General features: G+C 34.4%; 5 protein-coding genes across 7 annotated transcripts; 3 read left to right on the top strand and 2 right to left on the bottom strand.

Moving 5' to 3' along the window:
- The first annotated feature begins 4,172 nt into the window (after positions 1 to 4,172).
- Positions 4,173 to 5,354, top strand: LOC133834157 (protein CDI-like). Its single transcript, XM_062263672.1, has one exon. The coding sequence runs from the start codon at positions 4,310 to 4,312 to the stop codon at positions 5,054 to 5,056; it is 747 nt and encodes a 248-aa protein (XP_062119656.1). The 5' UTR covers positions 4,173 to 4,309; the 3' UTR covers positions 5,057 to 5,354.
- A 2,609-nt stretch (positions 5,355 to 7,963) lies between these two features.
- Positions 7,964 to 10,400, top strand: LOC133834155 (tocopherol O-methyltransferase, chloroplastic-like). The gene is made up of 5 exons (XM_062263668.1): positions 7,964 to 8,612; positions 9,331 to 9,435; positions 9,550 to 9,753; positions 9,903 to 10,005; positions 10,124 to 10,400. Exons 1-5 carry the CDS (start codon positions 8,043 to 8,045, stop codon positions 10,222 to 10,224), a joined length of 1,083 nt encoding a protein of 360 aa, XP_062119652.1. The 5' UTR covers positions 7,964 to 8,042; the 3' UTR covers positions 10,225 to 10,400.
- Positions 10,401 to 11,763: 1,363 nt separating this feature from the next.
- LOC133834156 (uncharacterized) lies at positions 11,764 to 14,464 on the top strand. Of its 3 annotated transcripts, none has more exons than XM_062263669.1 (5): positions 11,764 to 11,900; positions 11,983 to 12,034; positions 12,275 to 12,550; positions 12,647 to 12,754; positions 13,545 to 14,464. In XM_062263669.1, exons 3-5 carry the CDS (start codon positions 12,376 to 12,378, stop codon positions 14,279 to 14,281), a joined length of 1,020 nt encoding a protein of 339 aa, XP_062119653.1. In that variant the 5' UTR covers positions 11,764 to 11,900; positions 11,983 to 12,034; positions 12,275 to 12,375; the 3' UTR covers positions 14,282 to 14,464. The 3 variants fall into 3 exon arrangements, with proteins under 3 accessions (XP_062119653.1, XP_062119654.1, XP_062119655.1); XM_062263670.1 differs by having other exon boundaries at positions 11,775 to 11,900; positions 11,980 to 12,034; XM_062263671.1 differs by having other exon boundaries at positions 11,776 to 12,034; positions 13,551 to 14,464.
- A 2,054-nt stretch (positions 14,465 to 16,518) lies between these two features.
- LOC133834154 (uncharacterized) lies at positions 16,519 to 18,866 on the bottom strand. The gene is made up of 2 exons (XM_062263667.1): positions 18,156 to 18,866; positions 16,519 to 17,514 (listed from the first exon to the last, which is right to left on the bottom strand). Exons 1-2 carry the CDS (start codon positions 18,728 to 18,730, stop codon positions 16,878 to 16,880), a joined length of 1,212 nt encoding a protein of 403 aa, XP_062119651.1. The 5' UTR covers positions 18,731 to 18,866; the 3' UTR covers positions 16,519 to 16,877.
- Positions 18,867 to 22,330: 3,464 nt separating this feature from the next.
- Positions 22,331 to 24,462, bottom strand: LOC133834153 (cytochrome P450 89A2-like). The gene has a single exon (XM_062263666.1). It carries the CDS (start codon positions 24,452 to 24,454, stop codon positions 22,922 to 22,924), a length of 1,533 nt encoding a protein of 510 aa, XP_062119650.1. The 5' UTR covers positions 24,455 to 24,462; the 3' UTR covers positions 22,331 to 22,921.
- Positions 24,463 to 24,849: the final 387 nt, after the last annotated feature.

Genomic DNA, 24,849 nt, shown 5'->3' with positions numbered 1-24,849 from the left:
TATTTTTTTAATAGTTACCAAACAACACCTTTGGTTTTCTATTATAAATTTTTGTTAACCAAATTAAAAAGCAACTACATAGTTAATTTTTAAATACAACACATTTTGTTTTTTTTTTTATAAACAAAGTAGAAAATAATTTTTTTAATTATGTTCATCTTCTCCGATGACGGCAAAAAAACATATGCTTCCCACATATCAAAATGATCACTTTAAAGAGTAAGTCGCAATGATAACACTCTTAAGACCAAACGACCGACAATGTGGGCGAAATTTTTTCTTAAAGTTGTATAGAAGAGAGAGAGAATTAGTTTCATAAGTCCTATTACACACTATATCAAAATGATCACCTTAAATAATATCACCAATTAAAAATATAATAAATAAATGATGTATATAATTTAATTTATTACACACGGTTCAAAATAAAAAATAAAAAATTAAGGTTATATGTTTGTATTACAAAAATAGGTATACAAAAACAAAAACAAAAAAAAGTATAAAAAACGACATATATGTAAATATAATAAATTATGTCATTTTTGTAAATAAAATCCAAAAAACAATTATGTAAATTTTCCTAAATATTGTGCATGAAAAGGTAATGCACATTTATTTGTACAGTGATAGGCCTTATTATATAATGGAAGAATGAGTAGTTTAAGAATGTTGTTATTTAACATTTTAAGGTGTCTAACACCACAAGAGTTGACACCTTATAATTGATTAACAATACCTATAATAATTATTAAATTAAAATATGTGAAACTCGATATTAGATTTCATCAATAACATTATGCTATCTCCTCATGGTGTTGAACACCAATGATGCCAATTCTCGTAGTTGAGAGTGTCACTCACTACACCAAAATATAGATTTAGTAATTTCATATTTTAATTCTTAAATATTCCTTTAGCTACTTTTCTTAATTTTCCTACAATATTAAAATAAGTTGCGCTAGAAATATGGGTTTAACAATAAGGCCAAATTTTGGGAAATGGTTGCACTAAACCTAGATTTTGTCGTTTAACCGAATTTAGTTATATTTTTGAATTGTAAATATTTCTAAACAGTATTTTGGGATCCCAAATGTTAAATGCTTTATTTTTTCAATGAATGAGATTATTTTCAAAATATAAGACTCTGATTATGGTTTAATCACACTTTTGCCTTGAAATCTCGATTAGCGAGTTAATTGCACGTTTTAAACTCACTTAGTAACGACTCTAAGAAAGTAGGACGTTATAAATTATATTCATCTTCTCCAGCGACGGCAAGCAAACCTATGCTTCTCACATATTAAAATGATCACCTTAAAAAGTAGGTCGCAATGATACCACCCTTGAGACCAAACGATCGACGGTGTGGGCGAATTTTTTTCTTAAAGTTGCATAGAAGAGATAGAAGAGAGAGAGAATTAGTTTCATAAGTCCATTGTCATCAATTAAAAATATAATAAAAAATGATGTATATAATTTAATTTATTACACACTGATAAGAAAAAAAGGTTATATAGGTATTAAAAAACAAAAAAATAGTATAAAAAACAACATATATGTAAATATAATAAAAATAAAATCCAAAAAACAATAATATATGTAAATTTTCCTAAATATTGTGCATGAGAAGGTAATGCACATTTATTTGTATAATGACAGGCCTTATTATATAATGGAAGAATGGGTAGTTTAGGAAGGGAAATTTCAATTTTTATGCTTGATAAAAGTTATAATTACAAAAAAATACTAGGCATATTAAAAATTACAAAATAATGCTCTATTTTGGCACTTTACCCAAAATGCCCTTTCCACTTCTTCGACCTGGTTCGATGGTGCTCGATGCCAGCTCGATGAGACCTTCAAAATCATGATTTTTCATGAAAAATGACTTTGCTCGATGGTGGTTCGATGGTAGTTCAATGGTGGTTCGATGGTGCTCGATACCAGTTCGATGAGACCTTCAAAATCATGATTTTTCATGAAAAAATGACTTAGCTCGATGGTGGTTCGATAGTGGTTCGATGGTGCTCGATGATGCTCGATGCAATTCTTGTAAGAGACATAATTTTTCACTCGGGTGTCCGTTTTGGGTGATTTTTTTTTTATTTTGGGTATTTTTTCAAGATCTACACGTTTAACATGTTAATATGCACATTTGGGAAGTTTAAAACTTAAAAATATACCAAAAGATGTCTTAAACATGAGGTATGTTTGCAATTTTGTATTTTTACAAGTGTTACACTTCACAAATATTCATATTAACATGTCCAACGTGTAGATATTGAAAAAATACCCAAAATAAAAAAAAAATCACCCCAAACGGACACCCGAGTGAAAAATTATGTCTCTTACAAGAATTGCATCGAGCACCATCGAACCATTATCGAACTACCATCGAACCACTATCGAGCTAAGTCATTTTTTCATGAAAAATCATGATTTTGAAGGTCTCATCGAGCTGGCATCGAGCACCATCGAGCCACTATCGAACTACCATCGAACCACCATCGAGCAAAGTCATTTTTTCATGAAAAATCATGATTTTGAAGGTCTCATCGAGCTGGTATCGAGCACTATCGAACCACCATCGAACTACTATCGAACCACCATCGAGCAAAGTCATTTTTCATGAAAAATCATGATTTTGAAGGTCTCATCGAGCTGGCATCGAGCACCATCGAACCACCATCGAGCAAGGTCGAAGAAGTGGAAAGGGCATTTTGGGTAAAGTGCCAAAATATAGCATTATTTTGTAATTTTTAATATGCCTAGCATTTTTTTGTAATTATAACTTTTATCAAGCATATAAATGGAAATTTCCCTTTAGGAATGTTGTTATTTGACATTTTAATATGTTAAACACTATAAGAGGTAACTCCATATAATTGATTAACATTATTCATAATAATTTTTAAATTAAAATATGTGAGACTTGATATTAGATTTTACTAATAGTGATATATCACTCCTTGTTGGTGTCCTTTAACAATTCTCGTAGTTTAGGAATGTAACTTACTACACCAAAATATGGATTTAGTAATTTGAGTTTTTAATTCTTAACTATTCCTTTAGCTACTTTTCTTAATTTTCCTACAATATTAAAAGATGTTGTGCTAGAAAATATGGGTTTAACAATAAGGCCAAATTATGTTTCCTCATTTGGTGGTCAAAAGATCTCTCAAATTGCTTACATTGTACCACCTCATGCTACACCATAGATCTTGGTGAAGACATCTAGCCAATTGGTACCAAAACAAATAAATAATCAAAATCTTTCACAAAAAGATAATAATTAATAATGCCAACATATTTTCCACGAGTCAACACTACTATTGGAGAAAAAAAAAATACACAAAATCCAAATCATATTTTTTTATTATATATTTTTGGGTTTATACTTTTTAGACTCTATGTTTTGCTTCATTATTTGTTTGAATTCTGTATTTTGATAAATTATTTTTTAGACCCTGTGTTTTGTAAAATAGTTCAAATAGGCCCATAACTTGATTTTGATCAACAAAAAATTGAATGAAACAATACAGTTCCTAGGCAGAATGACTGTATTTTTGTTGAGTTGTTAGTTTGATGAATTATGAGTTTATAACTTTTTAGACTCTGTATTTTGACTCATTACCTGTTTGGACCCTGTATTTTGATAAATTATTTTTTAAACCCTGTGTTTGGTAAAAATGGTTCAAATAGGTCCCTAAACCTGATTTTGATGAAAAAAATGAGTATAATAACATCGTTTTTAGGCAGAATGACTATATTTTTATTCTGAGTTGTTAGTTTGATGAATTATTTGTGATTTTAGTTCAAAAAACTTTGATCAAAATTGGGTTTAGGGGTCTATTTGAACTATTTTAGAAAATACAGGGTTGAAAAAGTAATTTGTCAAAACACATAGTCTAAACAAGTAATGAGACAAAACTTAGGGTCTAAAAAAGTATAAACCCATGAATTATTTATTATTTTAGTTCAAAAAACTTTGATCAAAATCGAATTTAGGAGTCTATTTTAATTATTTTATAAAATAAAATAGCTCCATATAGATATGAACCAAAAAATAGAGAATAAAAATTAATAAAAATGAAATTAAATAAATAAAAACTGTTGGCTCAGGCCGAGTGAGAAAGGAAGCAATGAAACAATGAGCAAATTTAGTGTCCAAAATTATCAAAAAAACCGCGTCTTTATGAGCTTTGTCTCTCTTATAAATTAGATTTCCAATTCCATTCCCACCACCGCTCATTCGATCCTCTCTCTCTCAGATCTCAATTCCCAGATCTGATCCGATCCAATCCAATCAATGGGTTCTCAGTCTCATCCCACGCCATTCAAGATCTTCGTCGGCTACGATCCCCGCGAAGACATTGCTTACCAGGTATGTCGCCACTCGATCTTGAAGCACTCTTCAATCCCCGTCGAAATCATCCCCATAGTCCAGTCCGATCTGAGGAAGAAAGCCCTGTATTGGCGCGAAAGAAACCCGCTCGAGAGCACCGAGTTCTCCTTCACTCGCTTCTTGACTCCCTCTCTCGCCGACTACCAAGGCTGGGCCATGTTCGTCGATTGCGATTTCCTCTACCTTTCCGACATTAAAGAGCTCGCCGACTTGGTCGACGAAAAGTACGCCATTATGTGCGTTCAGCACGACTACACCCCCAAGGAGACCACCAAGATGGACGGGGCTGTCCAGACCGTTTATCCCAGAAAGAACTGGTCTTCCATGGTTTTGTACAACTGCGGTCATCCCAAGAATCGCATTCTCACCCCTGACCTCGTCAATACCCAGACGGGTGCTTTCCTCCACAGGTTTCAGTGGCTCGAAGATGAGGAAATTGGGTCGGTTCCCTTTGTTTGGAACTTTCTGGAGGGGCATAACAAGGTGGTGGAAGGTGATTCCGCTACTTACCCGAAGGCCATACATTATACTCGGGGAGGGCCATGGTTCGAGGCATGGAAGCACTGTGAGTTTGCTGATCTTTGGTTGAATGAAATGGATGAATACTTGAAAAAGAAGAAGGAGCCAACCGAAACCATCACCCAAGTTTAGATTTTTATTGATTTATTGATTAAACTGGATTCATTTCATATTGTGTATTGTATTTATAACTTCTAAATTGATTGTGTTCACAATGGAGACTGGAAGAAAGTAGGTCGGCCTCACTCACATCCCTCTCTGTTATTTGGAGTAGTTATTATTAGGGGTAGCAGCACTTTCGTATATCTAATTATGGAATCTATCATTGTTTATCATTGTTATGCTGTACAAGCACTATCCCTGTTGCGACTTGTATAGTTCTGTTGATCTGAATGATGAAAATAAAAATAGCATCATACTTTGATCTCCATTAGAGAATGATATAAATCTTTGCTTCTATTGGTTATTTGGTTCTGGTTCCTCTTTGTTCTCTGGCTTTCAATCCATAGGTCCTCAGGCCAAACCTCTTGCACAACTAACTCCATTCTCTACTCTTCTGAATTCATCAAGGTAGATTCTGCTTGTTATCTAAGAGTGTTCGTATCAGAGATGAAAATATCATCATTATATTAGTAAATCCAGGCTGATCGATCGCCTTTGGTCTTTCACTGAAGATTGAGCTTTTGCTAGCTAACAATGCTGTATCAATGCTTCTCTCTTTCTGTTATGCAAATCAGGTTATGTGGAAAGCAGTGGAACGTGCAATTGGTCCAAGGTTTAGCAGGGAAAAGTGTGAGGTTTTCTTAAGAGAAATAGAGGAACATATGGGCCAGCCATAGAGCCTGGAAAAGGCAGCTTTCCAGGGCATGCAACTTCTGTATAACCCTCAGCTTTACTGTAGTGGGGATTCAGCATTCCCTGCACTTGTTTGTGAAATTTGCATTGGTATATTTCCTCTTCCTATAATCTAATCTATAGCATGCCTTTGACACTATCTTATTACTTCTTTTTCTCATATACCTTATTCCACTATATATGAGAAGAATCAGTGGTAAAAAAAAGTTTGGAAGGGCATGCTGCATGCATAGATATATCCACTAGCTGAGAACCACTTCCACCTCCTAATACCTCTAATCATCATCATCACGGTAGTGGTTAGCTCATTTTGCTAAAACAGTTTAGGGCTTTTGCACACGAGGCTTAAAACAGTTTAGGGCATGCATAGATATTTGCACAAGCTGAGAACCACTTCCACCTCCTAATACCTCTAATCATCATCATTATGGTAGTGGTTAGCTCATTTTGCTAAAACAGTTTAGGGCTTTTGCACATGAGGGTTAAAATGGTCTTCCCAAAAAGGTCATTACCATTTTTCTTTCATTTCCTATTATTTATGTTTGATGAATTTGACTGACTCACCGTTACTCCATGTTCCAGATTGTCCTTTTTCAACCTAATTTTCTTACCAATATTACATTATGCATGAAAGATAGGGAAGAGGAAAGTCAAGAAAAAGAGATTCGCCCATATGCTATGTTATGTGCCAGCCAACCACTAGATACAGACAGATAGACAGAAATGCAGGCCAAATTGTATAGATGATTGATAAGGATAACTAAGCTGTGGTAGATGATTTCTTCATTGTCCATTAACTGTGGTAGAAAAGTCTTTCGGCTGAATAGGCTAGCCAAGATATTAGGGAGTGTTTGGTATGGGGTAAAGTGAAGTTGTGAATCGGTGTCTAAAATACTTTTTCATGTTTGGTTCAAATTTTTAGTGGTAAAATTAATAATTTTTGTGGGTTCCACATGTATTTTAAAGATAAAGTGAATTATTTTATACACTTCATCCTATATCCCTCTACACTTTTCACAATTACTCAAAACAAACACTCCATCCATTGAGTATGAAGTAATATGTTTGCCTTTTGCTATCCCATTATAAATCACTATAGATGTATAATTAATACATAATCAAATGTATTAACAAAAAATGTCTTTTATTATACTAATAAGGTTACCGACCAGTCAAATTATTTTAGTCCCACATTAAATGATTCAATATATTTGTGTACACTAATTACTTTTTTTCGAATAATTGTGTACACTAATTACTACTAGTAATGAGATAGAAAAAATATCAATTTGGCCTACTGTTTTGTTAAATGACAAATTGTTCTTACAAAATCGATCAAAATTGTTCCTTAGATATGATTTTTATCAAAATATTTTTAAATATAATATTTCTTTTTCAGTTCTTCGAATACTTTCTCTGTTTTTCCGAATCCATCGCATTGCTAACAATCTAATAATTAATATTTTAGTTGAAAATATTTTGACCAAAATTGAGTTTAAAACACTAATTGTCAGTTCAAAAACACCATATGTTTTATTTATTTCAAAAAACTATGAAACTAATATGTATGGAATAGAGATATTCCAACCGACCAAGTAAATAATTGTTACAAATAATGAAGAAACTAATAAGGTTAGATAGAAAGCAATATAAAATAAATTAAATTGTCATTCAACAAAATACAAGAGTCGATTGCAGTTGATGATAAGAGTGAAAACACTTTATTGGTTTTATTAAAAAGTGTAAATTTGAGCGAGATTGATCGAAAATCGAATTGTTTGATTCAATTTTTATGAAAATAAATAAAGTACATGACTTAAAATCAATTTTATGGAATCAAAAGTTTGAACCTTGGTCTTTCATATTCTAAATATTTTGGTTAGAAACCAAATGCAACAAGTAAGAAGACTCGAACGAATGACTTGTATAAGAAAAAGAATATGCTATGATAGGACCAAAGTTACTTTCTTTTGACATTTAGTCGTGGAAGAAATGGTAAATATGTAGATTTTTATCACGTAATGGTAAATAACAAATAAAATGCAAATGGTATAAACAAACAAAGAAAACGAAGGGTGAGGCTATTGGGCGTTGCACATTGGAACACGGAATCTGAATCTGATCATTTATGATTTTATGGTTCCAATCAACAAGGCATAACAATTTAATAATAAGTAGTTTGAGTAGCAGTAGCAGAAGGTTGTATTATTTTATTATGTATGTTTTGGGGTCAGAGTAGAGTACGAACAGGAACAGCCAAGCCATGACGACAATGAGTTTTAGTATTCTGAATCCCACGTGCGACTCGGGCTTCCTCCCACTGAAGAAGACGCTCTCTTCCCCACAAACCCAAACAACTTCCCATAAACTCAAACCCCATATTCTCTTCTCTCGGAGGTCTTCCATGGAGGCTGTTGCTTCTTCTTCTTCTGCTGGATCGCATACTCATACCAACAACAACAGCAGTGGCAGCCTGTGGAAGCAGCTGCACAAGGGCATAGCAGAGTTTTACGATGAGTCTTCCAGTCTCTGGGAGAACATCTGGGGAGACCACATGCACCATGGCTTCTACGACCCTGATTCATCAGATGTCTCTCTTTCCGACCACAGAGCTGCCCAGATTCGCATGATCGAGGAGGCCCTCCGATTTGCTGGTGTGGGTTCGGACGAGGAGAGGAAGCCGAAGCAGTTGGTCGATGTTGGATGTGGGATTGGAGGGAGCTCTCGATACCTGGCCACCAAATTTGGTGCCAAATGTCACGGCATCACTCTCAGTCCTGTCCAGGCGCAAAGGGCCAACGCTCTAGCATCTGCTCAGGGATTGGCTGATAAGGTTTCTCTCTTTCGCTTTCTTTGATTTTTGGATTCATTTGCCTTCACTGCCATTGTTGATAGAATTTGAGTGGTGGGAAATCTTTCTTTTTCTTTATATTCATTTCTTTCGTTGTCACCTTATCACTACTTATGACAAGAAAGAACCCCATCAGGGTCTGATTCATCAGTACAATGGTCATTCCAACATTCTTTTTTATACTAAAAAATCTTCTAAGTTGAACTGTGCTGATAAGATGTCTTTTTTATTAGTCTATTGATTCATAATATTTACATATACACAGTTTTTAATTTTGGGTAATTATTAATTTGTGTAAAATAAGTGTTTTGTTGCTCAAGTTGAATACATTATGAGTGTGTGTTAATGGGTTTTGAAGAGAATGTGAAAGTGAGTTCAAAGAATGAGATTGTGAGAGTGAGAATCAAACAGTGTAATGGGATTTTGGTGGAGATATTTTGAGAGTTTTGAGTACATGTAATATTGAGATTTTGGTGTAGTAGTTTTACCAATGGTTACTATCTTATTACTGTTGCTGCAGCTGGAGTTTGTCTTTTTTCCACTGCACTTTTTTCACAACAGAACAAACAAGAGTAAATGATAAGACATGTACTATATAAATATTTATTATGTATGTGCTTATATATAATAATCACAATTAGGATGATGAACACACACAACTACCCTTGTTAAATTGATTAGTAGTGGCAATGATGAGCAGGTATCATTTCAAGTTGCAGATGCTTTGGAGCAACCATTCGAAGATGGGCAATTTGATCTTGTTTGGTCCATGGAGAGTGGCGAACACATGCCTGACAAAGCAAAGGTCCCTCTAATCATCTCATTCATGTGTTAATTAGTGTTAATAATGATCATTTGGCCTGGCCTGGCCTGGTCTGATCATTAAAACACAAGTATGTGTGTGTGTGTGTTTGTGCAGTTTGTGAATGAGCTGGTTCGAGTGGCAGCCCCAGATGGCACCATAATAATAGTGACATGGTGCCATAGAGATCTTGGTGCTGGTGAGGAATCATTAGAGGAATGGGAGCAAAATCTGCTCAACAAGATATGCGATGCTTTTTATCTCCCGGCTTGGTGTTCCACTGCTCACTACGTCCAATTGCTCGAATCCCTCTCCCTTCAGGTAAATTCAAAGAGAAGTGTCAAATCATTAGTAGAATCCACGTGTTATTCATTAATTCAAGAAAGTGCAAAAGAGAGCGTATTTAGCATTAAAATGGTCTATTTTCGTCAATTGTGTGATAGTCAAATAGTAATAGTAATTAATTGCAGGATATCAAAGCAGCAGATTGGTCTGCAAATGTTGCTCCTTTCTGGCCTGCTGTCATACGCTCCGCCCTCACATGGAAGGGCTTCACCTCGCTCCTGCGCAGTGGTAATTAAATCGCTCGATAACATGTTTATGTTGATTTTGTGGACTATGTTTGTGTCTCGAAACTAATAAAAACAAGTATTGTTCGGTTAATGTTGTTGTTGTTGTTGCTGCTGTTTAGGAATGAAAACCATAAAAGGAGCACTGGCAATGCCATTGATGATACAAGGATTCAAGAAGGGTGTGATCAAGTTCGCCATCATCACATGTCGCAAACCCTAACAACAACAATATTATTATTATTCATGTTCTGCATTTTTATTTTTTATTGGGGGGAATTTACTAATGAAATGCTTGGATTGGATTGGGGGGAATCCATGTTCCCACACATGCACCAATGTCTTCTTTTCCTTTTTCTTTTGGCCTTTTTCAAAGTAAAACATTGTTTCATTTGAGTAGTTAGTGTGTGATACGCTACTAGTACTAGTACTAGTAGGAGTGGCTTTAAGCTGAGAAAGTCACATTGGACTTAATTACAAATTAGTGACTTAATTTGCCATTAATGGTTTGGCAGTAACAAACTAACTACTACATAAGCAAAAATAAATGCCCATATTATTATTATTATTATTATTATGTATGAAATTGTCTTATATTTATATACTTAGATTAGACTAGACATTAGAAATAGGGACAACACAACACGACACAGCCCAATTAATTCAACAAAACAGCATATATATTTAGGGAATGATTCCTTTATTTTTTAAACATGTTGATAAAAGTTGGTTTGGTCAAGTGGGAGTTATAAATTCTATTTCTTCAATACGACATTGTATATTGTAGTCATTTATAACATCGCACAGAGTTTTGAGAAAGTCTGAATAATTTAGGTTGCCGAAAACATACTTCAAACAGTTTGTTGTATGCGTACGCTCAAAAACAAGCTACGTGTGGCAAATTCAACTGTTTAAGCATTGTTTTTTGTACAGTAAATTATTCGAAATTTTTAAAAAATTATAATTTATAACTATTCACATACAGAAACTAACTTTTATCAATAAAAGTATTAACAAAACACTATTAACACAGTAATTTTTTGCATTATATTTATATTATGATATATTTAAGGGTTTATACATTTTTTGACATGTGTTTTGTCTAATTATCTGTTTAAACAAATGACTATTTGGACTCTGTGTTTTATAAAATAATTCAAATAGAACCCTAAACTCAATTTTGATCAAAATTTTCTGAGCTAAAATTACAAATAATTCACTAAACTAACAATTTAAAATTACAAATAGTTATTTTGTCTAACAACTGTGTTGTTATATTCAATTATTTCTTCATCAAAATTGAATTTATAAGTCTATTTAAACTATTTTATAAAATACAGTGTCCAAAAAATAAATTTGTCAAAATACGGCCACCACCCAAACAAAGAATAAGACATAACACGAAAAAAAAATATAAACCATACATTTAAGTTTAAAGGACATTGTGATTTTGTGATGTGAACAAAGAGAGGCATAGGGCCCAATCTAGTGTCTGCCTCCCTCTGCAGTCCTAATCCTAACTAAAAAGCCCAAATATTTTTTTTCTCAATTATTATTATTTTTTTTATTAAATTAGTAATTATTTATATTATAAAATATATGATGGTAAATCTTCCTTATTTAATTCAGTCCCTCCCCACAAAATATAATAAATAAGCAAAATATAAAGGGAATGATATTAAAATATATTTTTTTAAAAATTAAAAAAATAAAAATAGGGAGAAGAAAGAACACAATTTAAAAGTATTTTAGGGGAAATAAATAAATAAATAAAAGAAGGTATTGGTGGCAACGATACGAAAAGGCCGCCATTAGAGAAGAACAACTGAGTGAAAGAGAGAGAGAGCTTTGTGCTTCTCTTTCGGAACGAATCTCCAACAGAATTTCATTTTCGAGAAAGTAAACCCAAACCCCATTAATATTATTACTATTTTTTTATTTAGATATTAATATTAATATTCATTTTCATTGGGTAAAGTAGTAAAGTGTTCCAGAAGAGCTCAGAAGAGAAAAAGAACCCTAACTATCACCAGGTCGGTAACTTTCCCTTCTCCTTCGCATTTCTCTTCTAATTTCTGTTCTGGGTTTTCGCTTTCAATGGAGCTTTGATTCTCCTCATTCTATGAATCCACCGATGATTTTTTGTTCTGAGCTTTTTCTTTACATGTGTATTCGTATTGGGACCAATCCATATTTTTGGTGTTCCTTTAGTTTAGATCATCGCCAGTGATAATCATCGTAATTTCATCTTCGACTTGATATTGTGTGTGCAGTTTCGCCTAAATATGTAAATTGGCAATGGAATTGTTATGGTGCATTGCCAATGTCACTCGTTGTTGGATGAAACCCAAAGTTGAGCTGAGTAGCTTTTAAAATGAAACCCAAAACAAGTGCAGCAGCAGCTTCTTCTAGATCTTTTCAGGGTGAGGGCCCGAATTGGGTGCTCATTGCTGGGGGTGCGTTGTTGAGTACGTTGTCGATTCGCCTTGGTTTCAAGCTCAAGCAGGCTATTGACAATAACCACAAGAATCCCAACAACACTTTCAAAGGTCTTAATTAATCCATATAATGATGTTACTGTATGCCTCATCATCTTCTTCTTCTTTCTCCAAAATCCCTTCTTCTAATTTCTCATCTCATTTCAGGAAATGCAAAATTCTCTGACAGAAGGAAGCCCTCCCGCTGCCGCATCCACTCAAATCTCTATTCCTTTACTGAAGACGATGATGGCACTTGTTTCAATTGCTTGTCAGGTTATGTTGTTATTTTACACATAAGAATGTTTCTTTGTTATTCATTTTCAGCTGTGCACCACTTAGTAATTATCCTTGATTTAAGGACATGAGTTTTGTACTTTTTATTAAGATTTGGTTAGAAAATAAAAATGAAAACTCATGTTTGGGTGTTGGATATTGCGAAATTATGAGGAATTGTGTTGACATGAAAACAAGATATTATGAATGTTTAATTTTGATCCCTGCTGATGTTTTTTTTTTGGCATAAAAGTGAAAGCCTTTTAGATGAGCATATATGTAGGATGTTAACAAATTTCTTAGAATATTTCATTATACTCAACCGTCAGCTATGTCAATAACCAGGATTTACTGCCAGTGATTCATCATTCACTTTCACTTATTACTGCCTGTCGTTGTTTATTCGTAATTCCCTTGAATGTTGCTGTTAGTCCTTAGGCTCATATTAACAAATTGCAAGCTTACAGGAAGTAAAGATAAAAAATCATCGAACACAAACAGGGACAAAGTATGAGCTGGTTTTCAATCTGATCATTTTCTTGTTTTTTTTTACTTCAGAATAAGCATTTTATTGTCGTGGTTACTCTTCAGTATTAAGGTTGTCTAATTCAAAAACATTGTGTTTATTTGGAGGTGGCTGCAATTTGGTGCCATTTTCTCTTTGTTCAGTTCCAGTTGGGAAAGTTGATTGATGAGTAAACCATTAAAGTGCTTCTTAGTGTTTACATTTATATGGTTTAGGTATACTTTCTTTTCTAGGTGCTAAACCTCAGTAATGCCCTTGGAATAGGTACAGGAGTAGGCATGGACATTTCATGCCAACAAGATAGCCAGATGATGACCGAATCCAATGGTGCTCTGCCTTTGGTGACAGTTCCAGCTCCCGAGTTTAACAAAGACAATGGTGTAATGTGGTCATCTTCTCCTGATCGACTCGAGTTGCCTCCAAAGCCCTTTAACCACCATTCAAACTGCTCAGATTCACCGTGCGTCTCAGAATCCGGCTCTGATGTCTACAGTAAGCGGGAAGTCATCCACAAACTAAGGCAGCAACTGAAGAGAAGGGATGATATGATATTGGAGATGCAAGATCAGATTGTTGAGTTGCAGACTTCATTTAATTCTCAGCTGGCACACTCTACCCATTTGCAGTCACAGATTGATGCTACAAATAGGGATCTGTTTGATTCAGAGAGAGAAATTCAGAGACTAAGGAAAGCCATAGCCGATCACTGCGTGGGGCAATCCAATGACAAGTCGTCCACAGCTCTGAGTTGGTCATCTGAGGGAATGAATGGTCATGCCAATGGTTATCACGAGGGAGAAAGCAATCTCGAGCTACCGGAGAAAGGAAGAGGGGCGGCTGAGAAGATTGAGATGCTGAAGAGGGAAGTTGGAGAACTGAAAGAGGTGATAGAAGGAAAAGATTACTTGTTGCAGAGCTACAAAGAACAAAAGGCTGAGCTTACATTGAAGATCAAGGAGTTGCAGCAAAGACTGGATTCACAGCTCCCTAACATTTTGTAGGCACCCAATTTTGTGCATTCTTTGCTTGTTTCCTCTGATTAAGAATCCATTACATACGTAGTTTAGCATTTGTTTTGTTATATATTTGTTGTTCTAGCTGTTTGGATGCGTGCTGAGCGTGAACTCGAGTGGGAGAGGTTGGTGTTTGGAAATTGGTAAAAGCTTGCCTTTTTTCTTTTTTTTTTTCTCATGTACTTGAGTAGTTTGGGCTTTCAAAATTTGTTTGTTCCGCATGTTATATCAAACCCAAAAAAAAAAGAAAAAAAAAGAAATAGGCTGATGGGTTTTAGTTGTCTTCTTTCAAATTTACTTCTGCCACTAATAGATAATGGAAACCAAAGTGTTTGGCAACCAATATGTATGTATGTGTGGTATCAATTGGTTCAAATTCTAGATAATTTTATCACCAACAAAAATTGTATGACTCAAAAGTCCTACATCCTATATATATATAGGGAATTTCGTTGTAGGAGCTTCACTTTAAGCCCTACCGGTGAGACAGTTTTCAGCGCGATTTTTTTTACGACCGTGTATATTGTAGCTATTTAGATCATTTTACATATTTTCATAAAATTCTGAATAGTTTATAGTACCGAAAACTAAATTCAAATATGTTGTTGCACGCGTGATTAATTTTTTTATGCGCGTACAAAAGAATTGAAACTCTTATAAAAAAAATCATAGTATTTATATATAGGGGATATCTCTTATAGGGACTTCACTTTAAGCCCTACCAGTAGGGCTCTCAGTGTTTACAACCCGTGAACAGTTTTCGGCGCGATTTTTTTTTATGACCGTGTATATTGTAGCTATTTAGAGCATTCTGCAAATTTTCAGAAAATTCCGAATAGTTTACAGTATCGAAAACTAGGTTCAAACATGTTGCACATATGACTAATTTTTGTTATGTGTGTAGAAAATAACATATTTGAACCTAGTTTTCGGTACGGTAAACTATTCAAAATTTTCTAAAAATTTGTAAGATGCTCTAAATAGCTACAATATACACGGTCATAAAAAAAAGTCACGCTAAAAACTATTCACGAATTGAGAAACACTAAAAACCCTACCAATAAAGTTTAAAATGAAGCTCTTATAGAAAAATTATCCTATATATATCCCTCTATTTAATTTCATACAGCACGTCATGAATTTGGCATGGTTTCGTGAAGCTTTCAATAAGCGAGAGAATCTTATGCATCATCAATTTAAAATCATATACATGTGTGTGGTCCTTTGTTTTTTATTTCAAAAACACATTATTGATTTGATATTTTTTGTGTGTCGTGTCATATCAATTGGTTTCAAATTCTAGATAACTTTATCACCAACAAAAATGATCAAAATCAAAACAACGAGAAGTATGACTCAAACTCTTGATCAAAATCAAAATAATGAGAAGTATGTCTCAAATTCTTACATCCTAACCCTGTATGCATAACCACATTAATTATATTCTAATTGAAAGATTATAACTATTTACGGGTCAAAAAATACTAAGAGCCCTACCGATAGGGCTTAAATGTCCTATAAACAAAATTGTCGTATATATATCCCTCTGTTTAATTTCATACAGCACGTCATGAATTTGGCATGGTTTCGTGAAGCTTTCAATAAGCGAGAGAATCTTATGCATCATCAATTTAAAATCATATACATGTGTGTGGTCCTTTGTTTTTTATTTCAAAAACACATTATTAATTTGATATTTTTTGTGTGTCGTGTCATATCAATTGGTTTCAAATTCTAAAAAACTTTATCACCAACAAAAATGATCAAAATAAAAACAATGAGAAGTATGACTCAAACTCTTGATAAAAATCAAAATAATGAGAAGTATGACTCAAATTCTTACATCCTAACCCTGTATACATTCAGTGGTTATAACAATAAAAATCCCTAATTACTATTACATATATTTAAAGTAGCTTTAGTAATTCAAATAATAAAACCTTAATTTTTTCATTTGTGTATAAATAAATGACATAATATATATTTATTTGACTGTATAATACTAGACTTAAAAAATGTATAACTAATTATATTTTAGAAATTATTTTTATTTAAAACTAAACCAAATTGGTACCAATTTTTTTTATAATAAAAACTAAGTTATTCTTAATTCTTAGAATATAGAGTATTATCAGAGGTTTTATTGTATATGCATGTTATGAGTTTGGTTTCATGAAGCTTTTAATGTGCGAGAGTATCTAAGGTGAGGAGAACAAGGAAGGTCATATCTCCTAAATTTGTTTTCCCCATTTTCTTATACATGACTTCACCAAGACTGGCATCACTCACAATCAATTACTTTTTGATGAAAAAATAGGAATTCCATGTAATTCAGTGTCAGCCTTACGAAGCTAAAATATACAATCTACTTCCTAATGACCAGAGCTAATAACTTAAGGTTCGACCAAAGCCATGAATTCGGTGAGACATAGTATCTACACTTGTAAGATTTCGCTAGTGGATGGATCTCTCAAACAATGCAAAACAAAAAACATTCTTCTTCACTGGTTTGCAATGTAATTAATGCAATTACAATGTCCAAGAAGATTCATTCTTCATAATATGGACATTACTTTCCAAGAGTTTATCTTGAGTTTAAATCAAACTCCCCAACTTCTCGCCACCCATCTTGTGTGACTGTTTCACCATTTTCAGTCTCCTCGTCATTCAAAAAATCTTCAGAAGGCTCCTTCTCATCTCTCTGTGCATTGTTTCCCCATCCATTTATCATCTCATCTGTATTGACTCCATGTTCCTGCTCGCCCATATTATGACCAGTTGAGATCTCATTGCCCTGTGAACTTGACCTTATTGGGGCTCGCGACATCATTTCAGCGTGAGCTTGTGACTCGGCCCTTGCATGCTCTGCCTGCACAAAGGCAGCCATTCGCATTTTAGCTTCATGAGCCTCCCGCCCAGCTTTCTCTCTTGATTCCAACTCTGTTTTCAACTCCAGATACGCCCTTTTTTCCTCTTGGCACAAAGCTTGCTCTATCATCATTCTCTCCTCAGACCTAAACTCCCCAACAGCCCGTTTGCGGGAGATGATGTTGAAGGCCAGAGCTTGCTTCTCAAACGTTGCTGTAAACTCTGCAACTTTGGCAGATATATTATGATCCCACTGCTGAGAGCGAGATGGCATTTGGCCGGTGGTATCAGAGTCGAGGATCCTATCATCTTCCTCTGCCTCGTAATCAGCTACCACATGATAAGGCAATAACCTGCGCGTAATGTTAGAGCTGAGTATCATCACCAAACAAATATAGAAATAAATAATCAGACAGAAGCAGAAAAGTATCAAAACACGAGGCAATGGCAATGACATGAACATGGACATGGACATAGACAAAGATTCCATTACATGGTTTCAATTTTGTAAACTGCATAAAATTCCAGCAGCATAACGATTTGCTAACAACATAGCCCGTGCAAATATAATGCGTGGAATATCATCACCCAACTATGCTCTCTCAGGGGATATATATTTATAATACATGCAGTAGCATATGTTCGAGTTATCGTGTAAAACATAAAATAATTTGAAAACTAGTTGAAAATATTAAGATTTATAATAGACAGTATAAAAGAATAGGAAAAAAAACCCATTTTGGAATCTTTTGTTGACTAGTTCCCAGTTGCAACATCTCCAGGTTGACAATGACATCCGTTAAGTAAACTTGAAATAGCAAATACCCATAACAAAAAGGGACAGTTTATCTTAACAAGAAACAGACAATGCCTATACAGCTTTACCAATTTCAGTGTGTCAAGTTTTCATATCATATAATACTCAGCTAAAATCCCAAAAATGGAAGAAGAAACTCACTCAAGCAGAAAGATTGAAATTTGATAGAGAACAAACCTCTCACAGGCGTCTTCGAGGGAGGAAAATGGGCGCTTGAAGTCGGGGTGGCAGACACGCCAGGCATCCTGGTAGGCCATCTGGAGCTCGGCGTGGTTGCCGGGTCGGATGGTTTTCTGCTGCGACTGCTGATTGGGATTGGAATTAGGATTGGGAGCAGGGGTGGGGGTAGGAGTGGGGCTTGAATTGGGGTTAGGGTTAGGGTTAGGGTTAGAATTGGGATTAGCATTGGCATTAGGATTGGGAGCGGGAGAGGGATTGGGATTGGGATTAGGGTTAGGGTTAGGGTTAGGAGTATGATTAGGGGGGAGATTGATGGGGCGGTGAGGGCGCAAGTGGGCATCGATGTTGGAGGGGAAACGAGAAATGGCGGCGGCGGCCTGTTGTTTGTGGAGTTGCTGCTGGAGTAACATGAACTGTTGTTGCTGTAATTGCTGCTGCTGCTGCTGATATAGAAGTTGTTGATGCTGCTGTTGCTGATGCTGATGCTGATGCTGATTCTGTTGCTGTTGATGCTGTTGTTGCTGATGCTGCTGTTGCTGGTGTTGTTGGGCTAAAGCTTTTGCTTCTTCCATATCTCTCTCTCTCTCTCTCTCTCTCTCTCTCAATTCAACCTATGAGTCTTCTTCTTCTTCTTCTTCCTTCTCTTTCTTCTTCTTCTTCTTCTTCTTCTGATCTCTCTCTCTTTCTCTGCCTTTCGCCTACTTTTCTCTCTTCACAAAATGCAAATACAAACTCGAACGACGGAACTCCTACTTGTCGTTTCCCCCTACAAAACGACATCTCTTTGTAATCCTTAAATAACAAATATTTAATAATATTTTGTTAAGCATTGTTGTACTCATTAGTTGTTTGGAGTGTTGCTGTTTGGCATCTTAAGGATCTGATTGATAGTTGATTTGGAAATGATTTTATGATTTTGAAAACTTAAAATTTGTGGGTCCTACTAAAATATATTATTGGTATATTGTTTTTTAAAACTATATCCTAATCATAATTCTAATTTTGTGTTATAATTTAGAAAATAACGATTTCGCGTTTTCTCTATTTTGTGATTTTTTTTTCCAAAAACTAAAATCAAAATCAGGATTTATTTGTTCTCTCTACTCCTATCTTCTGTATCATTGCTTGAATTTTATTTTTTTTGCCAATTTTTATGACTTGAGTATGTTTCCACTAGTAATAAGGTGTATGGAATATTTTATGACATTTATGCCCAATTCAAAAATAAGCTGTGCTGGTATTTTTATAGATGATAATGCAATATTGTTATGAATTTAATCAATAACTATTATTAAATTTTAATTTATCAATATAATTAAATTTTACTTAATTAAATTTATTGATAAATCAAAATTTAATATTATACAACCTATGTATATAAAATATATAAAATTAAAATAATATTCAGATTCAGCTGTTCCAATCACGTATTCAGTTTCTGTTATATTTTCAAATTTAATACCAATCACAGATTAAATTTTTTAAAACTCAAAAACAGTTTACTGACATTGAACCAATCACATTTTCATAAACATGATTTTAGTCACTAAATTCAGATTTTCATTTCAGAATCTCACTTTTTAAAAATACAGTTTTCTAATCGCGAACCAACTAGACCCTAAGAGTCTGATTAATTCATGATTGGAAAACTGCATTTTCAAAAAGTGTGTTCTTAAAATGAAAATCTAGATTTATAGTCTTAAAACATGTGTTTTGAAAATGTGATTGGTTCAGAATCCGTAAACTGTTTTTGAATTTTAAAAAGATGAATACGTAATTGGTAGAGAATCTGAAAATATAAAAAAGTGATAGATTTGTAGGATTTTAGAATACAATGATTAAGATTGGGAGAAAACATGAAAATAATGCTTTCTATTTTGTAGCTTAAAATTAGAATCAATATTTTGATTAAGAATTTGAAAACAAGCAACCAATCAAGTATTCATGTGGTCCTACCATTTTTTAGTTTTAGAAATCATAAAATTGAATTTGAATTCACTACCAATCAAACCCTAAAAGGTGCCCAACACCACATGAGGTGTCGTCTTATGATTGGTTAGTGATACCCCGTAATCTTTATTAAATTCAAATAAGTGGGACCCGATATTGGATTGCACCAATAACGATATGCCACCTACTTGTGGTGTTGGGCACTAGTGGTGCCCCTTAGCAATTATCGGGGTGTTTGGTATGAGGTAAAGTAAATGTGGGAATGAGAATCTAAAACCCTTTCTATGTTTGATTGAAATTTTAAGGGGGTAAAATTAATAATTTATGTGGGTCCCACATGTATTTTAAAGTTAAAGTGAACCCTTTTGTACACAATATTTTAATTTTACCTTCATCCTAAGTCCATCTACAATTTCTAAGGCAACTCAACTACTCAAAACAAACACCTCAATAGTATAATTTATTGTCGAGTTTCACATATTTTAATTTTAATTTAATTGAAATATATATCCTACTTAGGGCATTTTCAACTCATAACAACATATATGGTGTGTTGCACCGACACTAAAACTAAGGAATCTCAGTACCATATTTTTTTTCCATTCCAACTATAACACTAAAAATTACACCAAAAAGTATATTTTTATTATTATATTATTTTTTTAATAAAATAGAATATTATTTTTATTATTATATTATTTATTTATTGTATCTTTAATCAATTTCAATTTCAATGTTAATTTTATTTTCTTATAGTGTAGAGTAAGAATTTTCATACACAATTTAAAATAAATTATATAAAAAATTAATTATGAAATATTTAAAATTTTATTTAGAAAATTAAATTGCATGTGTATTTATAATTTAAAAAACTTAACATAAAATATAGACACAAATAAGATTCATACAATTATATATATATATAGGATATAAGTATATTTATATTTTTAAAAGAGATGTGATATATATTTATTAAAATAAAAGTAGTCTTTTGTCGCGTGAACAGTGCACATCATATAAGTCGTGGCACTGTTCAATCACAGCTAAATGATGTATTATTTGATGTTGGGTTGGAGTGAGGAATCACGACATATATGTCGAATTATTGTAGCATTTGAGTTGGCCTTAATATTTACTTATATTAATAGTAGTATGTCAATTCTAAAGTGTTGTTGTGTGTTTTAGCAATTTTCTATTTTGTTTGGTCTCTCTTCCTTTTTGAAAAAAAAAAAAAAGAAGTAAATTTTGCTAAGGAGTGGGCAATATGATTAGGAGCCTTGGATTGGGCTGAAAATAAACCTCGAAAAGTTCATTATAACAACAATTAATCTATTATAATCTTATTTAACACAAGACAATCAGATTCTCTAGTAATAGTAATGATATGTACACTTACAATATGCACTCAAACATTACACACAGTGATGTGTCATTACTTTTTAAAATAATGAGTCACAATTTTAATAAATGTGATTGACTAAATTAAACTGCCACAACAGTATATAATATTTGAGTATATATTTTGGGTGCAGAAATTATTACTCCGTTAATATTCTCTTTCATGTTCTTTCCTTTTTTTCTTTAAATAACCTTTTAATATTTGGGACCAAAAAAATGTAGCAATAACAAACTAACCATCCTTATATCAAATATTGTATATCAAAATTATAGTATTACTTACGATACTAAATTTTAGTATGTGATGTTACTGTATTTTGCCTCCTATGAAATAATCTCAAGCCTAATACCATAATTTTAGTAGAAATATGTATAATTTTTTAAAAAGAAATATATATATATATATGTATGTCAGTTACCAAATTTTAAAAATTAGATATATCAAATTATATTAAAGATATTGAAACGTATAATAAAAAGAACAAAATATGATAAACATACTAAATTACAATAATTATAGTAGATATATGTACTAATTAATTGTGTTAAAAGATATTATAGATACTAGGTGATAATACACATACTAAATTATGAAATTAAGAGATACATAACACGCTTCCCAACTTTTCAAATTTGAAGAAATTTTTTGAAGGAAATCCATAAAAACATTCTATATATAACACATTCAACCTCACTAGCATCATTCATAGGTGGACATTTAATAGTCTAATAAAATTGACTTTGCACTGGACCAAGTCAAGTCAATCATGTGAGTGTTGCTTATCGACAAGTTAAAGTGTTCAACACCGTAGTGATACCTATGATTAATTAACCATACCATATAATCTTTATTAAATTTAAATAAATAAGACCCAATATTATATTACCCACATGCTTCCAACCATGTACATAAAATTCCAATAAAAACAACATTTTTGGATGACCCAACTAAAATTGCAATAAAAGGTATTTTCTTATTGGGCTCTTTATGCATGCAATATCCATTTGTTGACCGATAGAGTTGGTGCATAATTACAATAACAAATCAGGATAAATGCTCTAATCTAAGCTCCTCCTCAGCCTATTATCAAATGCTGAAGAATTCCATGGCAATCGAACCCCTTGAGAAGAAACAATCTATTTCCCCAGCAACATGTCTAAGATGAGTTTAGGCACATAGTTTTGAGAAACAGCTAATTTTGTTTAGACCCCAATATCCCACCTCAAAAACATCAAAAACCAACCAAACATCCTTATTAACAATCACCATCACTGCTCACTCTATGAATAAGAAACCATGAAAGGACTCCAGTCTCCACCACAACTACAGATATAAATGATTTGATCATTCGACTTAACTTGAGAGATACACAATTAAACCAAGTAGATATGTACGTAGCAAAGTCTAGTCTAGTCTAGTGTCTCGGAGTCAAGCGAGCATGCAAAGGATGTTTCATGACGACGGTGAACTCCTGTGCCTCGGACAAATCAACTTCATCAACCTTATTCCACTCAAACTTCCAAACCAAATTGGCCACAAAATACTCCAAATGAAGCAAGGCCAGACCAGAACCAGGGCATATCCTCCTCCCAGCACCAAAAGGCATCATCTTTATCTCCCTATTCCCAGTTATATCAAACTCAACCTTACTATCATCACCAACCAGAAACCTCTCCGGCTTGAACGCCATGGGATCCTCCCACACCTTGGGGTCCCATCCCATCTCCGCCACCATGAAGTTAACGCTTCCCTTCTTCGGCACCACGTGTCCGCCCACCACAACATCCTCACTCACTGCGTCCGGCACCACAAAGTGCGACGGCGGGTGGCGCCTCAGCCCTTCTAAAATCAAAGCTTTCAAATACGGCATCTTCTGCAAATCCTGTTCTTCAATCTCCACTCTTCTTCCATCATCATTTCCTACTACCCCTTTTATCTCCTCATACAGCTTCCCCCGAATCTGGGGATGTTTCACTATATTGGCCATGATCCACTGCAGTGCCGTGGAGGTGGTATCAGTGCCAGCGTTCAGAAACTCGGAGCTCAAGCTCACCATATCCCCGATTTCAAGCTTCCTCTTCTCCTCTGGTAGCTCCAGACCCAGTAAAGTATCCACATAGCAAAGCACGAAATCGTCGTCATCATTGATAGCAACCTTGGCTTCCTCAACCTTCTTCCGGGAATTGATGAGGGGCACCATAACCTCGCGTTGGTCATGGCGGAGTTGCAAGAACTCCCGCCACCGCTTTCTGAAAACAATTTTGGTCAGACAGGGCCAGAAATTGAATATGTTGAAGCGTGAGAAGGACAGCAGCATTCGACGTTGGACGGTCTCGATTTCTTTGATCTTCGACTCCTCAAGCTTGTCGCCGAAGCACATCAAGACCAAGAGGCAAAACACGGCGTACTGGAAGTGATCCATTACGCGGACACCATCGGCGGCGCTTTGAGCATCGGATTCCAGGCGTTTGAGGAGAATATCGAGAACCCATTTGCGAGCGCGGGAATAGGACTTGACCCGCGAAGGGTGGAGGATCTCGGAAGTGATGTTGCGGCGGAAGAGGCGCCAGGTTGGGCCGTACCTGGCGGAGCTGATGTTAAGCTGGTTGCTGTTGAAGATTTTAGTGGTGGGGAGAGCGGAAGGGCGGTCAGCGAATATGGCGCCGTTGTGGATGAGGGCTTGGTGAGCAAGGTGATGGTCGGCGATGAAGACGGCGGGGCGGGAGCCGATGCGGAGAGAGACAATGGGGCCGTACTTGGCGTGAAGGTTGCGGAGGATGATCTCGAGGTCGGAGATGGATGTGCGGAGGGATAAGATGGTGCCGATTATGGGAAGGATGAAGGGTCCCGGAGGGAGGGTTGGGCTTCTTCTGGAAATGAATTTGAGAAGGAAGAGAGGGATAATGATGAGGCTGAGCCACCACCAACCACCGCCACTGACTTCCATTGATTTGTTTTGCTCTGATTTGGTGTGCGGTATTAGTTTCACTCTCCCAAGTAGCCAACTAATAATAGAGTGCTGCAATTTGTGTAAGTTTAAACACTATAAATTATTCATAATTTTATAAAAATTTATAAAATATTTTAAATATCTAAAAAAATTAAATTAAATTATTTTTAAAGCTTATTGTAGGAGAGTTTATATTTTTTTGGCTCTATATTTTTTCTAATTATTTGTTTGGACTTTGTATTTTGACAAATTACTTCTTGAATCCTATATTTTGTAAAATAGTTAAAATAGAATCCTAAACTCAATTTTGGTCAATGTTTAATCACAAATAATTTATCAAACTAATAATTCAGAATAAAAATAAAATCATTCTGCTTAAAAACTGTGTTGTT

Source organism: Humulus lupulus, chromosome 5 (genome assembly GCF_963169125.1).
Source record: "Humulus lupulus chromosome 5, drHumLupu1.1, whole genome shotgun sequence".
Lineage (NCBI taxonomy): Eukaryota > Viridiplantae > Streptophyta > Magnoliopsida > Rosales > Cannabaceae > Humulus > Humulus lupulus.
The sequence above is the reverse complement of the archived record's forward strand: the minus strand, read 5'-3'. Positions and strand labels throughout refer to the sequence as shown.

Bases quoted from the DNA above. Each gene is read 5' to 3' on its own strand.
- LOC133834153 (XM_062263666.1), bottom strand. From the start codon at position 24,454: ATGGAAGTCAGTGGCGGTGGTTGGTGGTGGCTCAGCCTCATCATTATC.
- LOC133834156 (XM_062263669.1), top strand. From the start codon at position 12,376: ATGAAACCCAAAACAAGTGCAGCAGCAGCTTCTTCTAGATCTTTTCAG. The intron at 12,551-12,646 runs GTCTTAATTAAT...ATCTCATTTCAG, and splicing joins TCCCAACAACACTTTCAAAG to GAAATGCAAAATTCTCTGAC. The intron at 12,755-13,544 runs GTTATGTTGTTA...CCCTTGGAATAG, and splicing joins TTGTTTCAATTGCTTGTCAG to GTACAGGAGTAGGCATGGAC.
- LOC133834157 (XM_062263672.1), top strand. From the start codon at position 4,310: ATGGGTTCTCAGTCTCATCCCACGCCATTCAAGATCTTCGTCGGCTAC.
- LOC133834155 (XM_062263668.1), top strand. From the start codon at position 8,043: ATGACGACAATGAGTTTTAGTATTCTGAATCCCACGTGCGACTCGGGC. The intron at 8,613-9,330 runs GTTTCTCTCTTT...AATGATGAGCAG, and splicing joins CTCAGGGATTGGCTGATAAG to GTATCATTTCAAGTTGCAGA. The intron at 10,006-10,123 runs GTAATTAAATCG...GCTGCTGTTTAG, and splicing joins CACCTCGCTCCTGCGCAGTG to GAATGAAAACCATAAAAGGA.
- LOC133834154 (XM_062263667.1), bottom strand. From the start codon at position 18,730: ATGGAAGAAGCAAAAGCTTTAGCCCAACAACACCAGCAACAGCAGCAT. The intron at 17,515-18,155 runs GTTTGTTCTCTA...CATTACGCGCAG, and splicing joins CTCGAAGACGCCTGTGAGAG to GTTATTGCCTTATCATGTGG.